General features: G+C 44.0%; 1 protein-coding gene across 2 annotated transcripts; it reads left to right on the plus strand.

The window, feature by feature from the left end:
* The first annotated feature begins 256 nt into the window (after positions 1-256).
* On the plus strand, positions 257-2,124 carry si:ch211-184m13.4 (7tmA_EBI2 domain-containing protein). 2 transcript variants are annotated; one of them, XM_021317453.2, is made up of 4 exons: positions 257-303; positions 435-789; positions 965-1,479; positions 1,571-2,124. In XM_021317453.2, exons 2-4 carry the CDS (start codon positions 441-443, stop codon positions 1,733-1,735), a joined length of 1,029 nt encoding a protein of 342 aa, XP_021173128.2. In that variant the 5' UTR covers positions 257-303; positions 435-440; the 3' UTR covers positions 1,736-2,124. The 2 variants fall into 2 exon arrangements, with proteins under 2 accessions (XP_021173128.2, XP_012719715.2); XM_012864261.3 differs by having other exon boundaries at positions 301-789.
* The last annotated feature ends 467 nt before the right edge of the window (positions 2,125-2,591 follow it).

Here is a 2,591-nt window from a genome sequence, read left to right on the forward strand (position 1 = left end):
CCACCCTCACAGTCTTGATTTGTTGTATTTGTCCTGGTCTTGCAAGTAGATGTAAAGCTTACGTACAGTATGGCGACACAAGCTTTCTGACAAAGTCTGCCCCGCCTGTAGCCCTGAATCAACTGGCTTCTGTGGATAACGTGACAAAGCTTGACAGACTTGATGACAAGGAAAAGAGGTGGGATTTTAAAGCTCCATACATACATTTATAAAGGTGCTTCAAGCCTTGCAGTTCATCGTACAAGCTGAGCACAAACCCTGAGCAGCAAACAGTAAATTGACTAGGCTACTCTCCTGACCTCTGTAAGTAATGTATAATATATTATGTATCTTATCTTAATCTATTTCAACAGCTGGCTGTAATTTTCTTTATTTGCTTGTGTCTCTGGAAAGATGCATCGTTAACTGTGTGATTCTTTCTTTCACAATGTCAGGTTTAAATGGCTGAAGAAAACTTTACCCTCGACTCAACTGAAGTCCCCCCAAACGGCAGCAGCTGTGACGTGTTTATCTACCAGAGTGCCGCGGCGGTCCTCTTCCCCATTTTCTACTCTGTTGTGTTCATCATCAGTGTGTGTGGGAACTGCCTGGTTCTCTGTGTCATCTGCCAGAGGAAACAGAAGTTCAACTCCACATCGATCTATCTGGTGAACCTTGCGCTATCTGATGCTCTGTTCACGCTGGCGCTGCCAGGCAGAATCACCTACTACATCCGTCAGTTTGACTGGCCCTTTGGTGACCTCTTCTGCAGGCTCACCACACTTCTGTTCTTTGCAAATACATACGCAGGTAATGGAAAGTCTCATAGAGAGAACTTTATTTTTTATGTTATAGCGGCATAAATAAAAACTGGGATGTGGGTAAAACATGTGCAATGTGAAGATAGCACAGGGGATGGAGAGTAAAATTGCTCCTGTGAGTGATTGTTTTTAAGTTTGATGCCAACCCTCTGCATTTCCAACAGGCATCGGCTTCATGACCTGCATCAGCTTGGACAGATACCTCGCCATGGTGCATCCCCACCACCTGCAGTGCTTACGCAGTGTGAAAGTTGTTCGCAGGGTCTGCTGCCTGGTCTGGTTTCTGGTATCTCTGGAGGTCTGCCCGCTGTTATTCCGCAGCATGCTGCATGTGAAAGGAGATAAACGAACCTGCATGGAGTACTTTAACTTTGAGGGCTCCCGCTTCACCCCTTACCTCCTGATCCTGGCATGCTTTATCTCTTTTTGCTGCCCTCTCACGGTCATTATGGCATGTTACGCCCGGATCAACCTAAAACTCCGGGACGCAGCCAAGAAGAGCTCTGTGACTGGCCGAACGAGCCGGAACCACAGGGCCAACACAATTATTCTCCTCATCCTCCTCACCTTCGTCCTCTGCTTCAGCCCGTACCACCTCAATATCATGCAGTTCATGTTCAGAAAGATCAGTCACCAGCCCACTTGTGAAGAACTGAGAACCTTTAAGATGTCCTTGCAGGTAAGAGTTGCACTTTCTGTTGACGTCACATGGTTCTCATCTGTTTTTTTTCCTCATCCCTTGTAATTCATTTTCATGTTCTGGTCCACAGATTACGGTCTCAATGATGAACTTTAACTGCTGCCTGGATCCAGTCATCTACTTCTTTGCCATAAAGACATACAAGAAGCGAGTTATGAGCCTGTTCAAGGACTATATGTACACTTCCGCCGCCTCCTCCAAAGTGACAGCTGAGAATAGCAGCAGCAACACCTGATCCACACAACCGCAGAGAAGACCTAGTTTAAGGGGTTAAAAAAAAAGAGACCGTTCTTCTCTCCTGAAGAAGCTGTTCCTGCAAATGACTCTTGCGTCTTTGGTGGTGGGCTTTGAGTCGGTTCAGGATGAATGGTTTCAGCTTATCTGCATTACACATTGCCTTTACCAGTGATTTTATGGAGTTTTTCGTACCGCCGTACATGTTATAAGGATATTCTCTCAGCTCATTTGTTGACTGTATAGATTTTGTTCTTGTTGTATTTTCTTCTCGTGTACAATGGTATATTACAACAAATGATAAATAAACCCATAGTAGTAATTGTGGAAAGATGTAGTACAAGCATTAATTTTCTGTGTTTGTTTTACTAAGTGATTAAATAAACTGTAATTTTCTGGAGTAATAATTATATTAAAGGAAGTTTTTTTTTATGTTATGCCAATATTCTGGTCACTTGATTTCAGTAAAAGAAAGAATGCTGTGGAGTTCCCAAATTGGAGCTCTACTTAAATCAGGGACATTGTTCGTTGCAGCCTCCGCACAATTGTGGAACTAACAATAGGCAAGAAATTTGCCAAAATGAGAACATGTTACATGTTTCTCTTTACCACCCACATCTATCTTCTGCGTAGGAGCATATAGATGTAAATCACCACTTCCTCACCCACCTTTCCTGCTCCGCCCCTCAGGGGCCTCATTCCTGCTGCCTTCCACATCTTGTGGTAAGTCTTGGTGTGTGTGTGGGTCTGCCAAATGTGTGCAGGTGTACTCTTTGTACCGAGCGAGTCCCGTGTTTAAATTTAACATTTAACACTTCCGGAGTTTTTGGAAAAGCAGCCCGATAGGTTTGCATGAA

The sequence above is a fragment of the Fundulus heteroclitus genome, chromosome 7 (genome assembly GCF_011125445.2).
Source record: "Fundulus heteroclitus isolate FHET01 chromosome 7, MU-UCD_Fhet_4.1, whole genome shotgun sequence".
NCBI lineage: Eukaryota > Metazoa > Chordata > Actinopteri > Cyprinodontiformes > Fundulidae > Fundulus > Fundulus heteroclitus.